Source organism: Erigeron canadensis, chromosome 1 (genome assembly GCF_010389155.1).
Source record: "Erigeron canadensis isolate Cc75 chromosome 1, C_canadensis_v1, whole genome shotgun sequence".
NCBI classification, from domain to species: domain Eukaryota; kingdom Viridiplantae; phylum Streptophyta; class Magnoliopsida; order Asterales; family Asteraceae; genus Erigeron; species Erigeron canadensis.
Window position 1 is genome coordinate 21145377 of NC_057761.1, and position 4208 is coordinate 21149584.

General features: G+C 30.9%; 1 protein-coding gene across 1 annotated transcript; it reads left to right on the forward strand.

The window, feature by feature from the left end:
• The first annotated feature begins 1992 nt into the window (after positions 1-1992).
• On the forward strand, positions 1993-3625 carry LOC122586824 (glutamic acid-rich protein-like). The gene is made up of 4 exons (XM_043758820.1): positions 1993-2023; positions 2124-2267; positions 3010-3075; positions 3159-3625. Exons 1-4 carry the CDS (start codon positions 1993-1995, stop codon positions 3623-3625), a joined length of 708 nt encoding a protein of 235 aa, XP_043614755.1.
• The last annotated feature ends 583 nt before the right edge of the window (positions 3626-4208 follow it).

The following is a 4208-nucleotide window of genomic DNA, read 5'->3' on the forward strand; positions in this document are numbered from 1 at the left end:
TTGTAAATCAAATCACAAACACACATTATCAAATCTTATACAGTATTTCTACACATGTTTATAGAAATTGGTTATATATGCATTGCATTTCACACATAAAAAACATTTAAATCTAATACATATAATAGAGACTGATATATCAAAAAAAAATGTAATTACTGAATTACATATAGATCTGATACATTATTATGAAATACCTTATCATAATATATTCATCAAACATATTATAAACTACAACAAATTAAAAAAGTATAGACAATTAATTAAGCACTAAAATACATTATTATGTTCATATTCATAAAAAACTCTAAGGAAATTCATGTATATATAATTAAAAAAAGATGTTAACGGAAAAAAATTGAATTGAATTAGCTTTTTTGTACCTTGAAATTCGGGAAGTTGGATATCTGATGATTGTGAATTGAATTTAGGGGTTTTGTAACTTGAAATTCGATATGTTAAAATGGATACATTTGAATACGTTTTCTATTCATTTTCGTCTGTTTTTCGATTGTGAATTGTTTTTCTAAAAAAAAGGAATTTGTTGATGATGGGGTAAAGAATTTGCTCTGTATGGATTTATCTGGATAATTGCCTAGTAGTGATTTTTGAATATGGCCCAATATTTCTATTCATTGCCCAATAGACCCAATAGTTTTGAAATATGCTACAAACGACACATGAATATGGCCCAATACTCTCACCCCTAAATTACTTGCTTCTTCTATTGGAATATGCTACAAACGACACTTGATCGGAATCTGATACAAACGAGATCTTAACGGAATTTGACAACTTGAGGTATCAAAACTGTAATTTTATCAAAAAAAAGGAGGGCCAAAAGACTAAAATACCCCTCACGTGTTTGTCACGCAAGGGCGTTAATGACAAATTTTAACGCCGTATGAACGTGCTATCAAAACTGAAAAAAACACAACTTTAGTTATGAAAAGCTGCAATTTTCCCGTGTTAAAACTAACGTACACATGGTTAAAACTAACTTACACATGATTTGAAATAACTTACACAGGGCATAAATTAAGGGTAACATAACTTACACGTGTTAAAACTAACTTACACATTGTTTGACCTAACTTACACATGGTTTGAACTAACTTACACTTGGTTAGAACTGACTTACACATGGCTTGAAATAACTTACAAATGGGGTAACATAACTTACATATGTTTCAAATAACTTACACATGGGGTAACATATATTACACATGGTTAAAACTAACTTACACATGGTTAAAACTAACTTAGACATGTTATAACTAACTTACACAGGGTTAAAACTAACTTACACATAGTTAAAACTGACTTACGCATGGATAAAACTAACTTACGCATGGATAAAACTAACTTACACATGGATAAACTAACTTACAAAGGGTAACATAACTTACACACATGGTAACATAACTTACACAGCGTTAAAACTAACTTACACATATATGTTGTTGGTGTAATTACGGGTGATGGTGGAGGAACCGAATGCATTGGTGGATCTATGGCCGGAAAAAACTCATGTCACGGGAAAATCCTCTCTGGTGATGTATGATTCATATAAGAGATTTGAATACTCTCACCCCTAAATTACCTGCTTCTTCTATTGGAATATGCTACAAACGACACTTGATTGGAATCTGTTACAAACGAGATCTTAACGGAATTTGACAACTTGAGGTATCAAAACTGTAATTTTATCAAGGGTGTTAACGACAAAATTTAACATCGTATGAACGTGCTACCAAAACTAAAAAAAACACAAAACTTTAGTTATTGAGTATCATTTAGTCAAGTTGAGGTACTAAAAATGTAATTTTCTCTTTTGTAAAAAAAATTGTCCATTTAGTCACGCATCAAAAATCTATTTCGTCATTTTCTTACAAAATATTTTCCTCTTTTCCTCGTTTATGTTTAAATAAAATTTATCAAATAATAACTTCTGATCTATCCTGTGTACTGCTCATTCTTTTAATTAAAAAAATGACAAGATGGAAGAGTTCTTCATCAGGAAGTATGATTACTGCTCATTCTTGTAATTTTTAATTTACTATTGTATTATATTGTATTATTTTTATTTATTATTTTACAAGTTTTTTTCGAATCTATTGCAGAGAATAGAATGATACAAATCGAAGTTAAAGGAAAATCAAAAATTAAAGTTAACTCTAAAAAAGGGAAAATGCCGATTACTATTGATTTTGGAGATGGCTCAACCCAATCACCTGATTCGAATGATGAGGAAAGAACGAAAAAAGGTACAAAATAGTTTTTTTTAATTAGTATCCGATTACTATTGTAATGCTCAATTTTGTTGTTAATAGTATCCAATTACTATTGTTTTTTATTTTAAATTTTGTTGTTACTAGAATGAAATGAATATAAAACGATTTAACTGTTTCTAGTTACTATTTGGGTGCAGAAGAGTCAGTTTCATAATTAGGTTATTTGTGTAGCTAGTTAGAATCCAATTACTATATAATTCCTTTTTCTTTAAATCAGTTGATAACTACTAAAGAGTGTAGGTCTGATAGCTAAAGAGTGATCCTAGGGTCTTTTGGTCGAGCCACTCTGACCCCATCATTTTTTCTTTTAAGGAGTTGCGTCTTTCATCTATTAACAGAACACATATGTTTTCGGTTTTGAGACCCAACCGAGAGATTAATGATAATTCTTATCCATTTTTTTATGTAATAGCATAGCTTCTAAACACAATATGTAAGAGGGCTGTTATTAGCTATAGATTTTTTTTCTAAACGTCACATCCAAAATGGTTTAAGATACAAGAAGTTCCAAAAATGGCTATAGTTTTTATGTATAGCCATGCCATACATAAATGTTAATAAGCAAGACGATACTTTTTTTTTTAAAATCTGATACACTATTAGTTGTGAAACTTGACACTTTTCTAGTTGTAAACCAGATAGACTTGTTCTTTTACAGAATGTTTTTATTTATTTTTCTTATATTGTTTTTAAATCATGTCATTACATCGTGCAGGTAAATACAAAAAGGTATCTTATACCAAACCTAGATATGAATTTGTTCATCGCAAAATTAATAAAGGTTTGTATATAATACCTCAATCAAATGTTTATTTAAATATTTGGTTTAAATTAATATAATATATATTACTTTGATTATGGCAGTAAATCATAAAAAGAAACTTCGACGACCTAGACTTCGTAAAAGGAAATGTGTGCATATTGATTATAATGAAGAAACAGACAATGATAGTGGCGAAGATGAGGTAGAAGAGGAACAAGATGATGGTGAACAAGATGAGGTAGAAGATAATGTCCAAGAAGATGAGGCAGAAGATAATGTCCAAGAAGATGAGGTGGAAGAAAATGTTGAAGAAGATGAGGTAGAGGTGAATGTTGATAATGAACAAACAGACAATGAAGTAGAGGATCTTGGAGAAAATGATCTGGAAGAGGATAGTAATTGGGAAGAAGAAGAGGAAGCACAAATTGTTGATGAAGCAGAAGAAAGCACTGAATTAGAAAGTTCAGATTCAATTGAAGTAGAGGAGGGATGTATCAATGAAGAAGAGGAAGTAGATGTCACACCCCGCCAAATCATTTTGGCGAGTTATGACTACAAAGGATCATAACACAAATTGTACAAGAGAACGACCACTAAACGTGTCGTTTTTATTCATTAATACCAACGTTTCAAGACATAACCTTACAATAAAGTAGCTAAGAAATACATAAGAGTTCTAGTACATGACTCTTGAATACTTGAGATTTCTACTCCGCTCCATGAAATTCCATAACACTAGTTACCTGAGAAATACATGCTAAAACGTCAACATAAAGTTGGTGAGTCATAGGTTTATCATATCAACATAGTTTATGGATCACAAGGTTTTTATATACATAATATATATAATACTATAGCACTGAGCTCCCAATACCGAAGCTTAACGATGTTACATTTACCCCAGGCATAGTACTTTCATCCTCAAGTACTATGGATCAAATATCATGCACCCGTTTGATCATGCCGATCAAGTTAGCGCTGCTAACTCGGGTAGGGGTGTCAAACCCAATAGATCTATTCACAAATATTCGCGCTTAAGTCCATAACTGACGGTATTGAAATAGGGGATTTAATAGGATGAGAAACAACTCAGGCAATATATAGTAATAAAGTACTTGTGTCCAATCTTAAAATAAATAAAAGTGCATGTA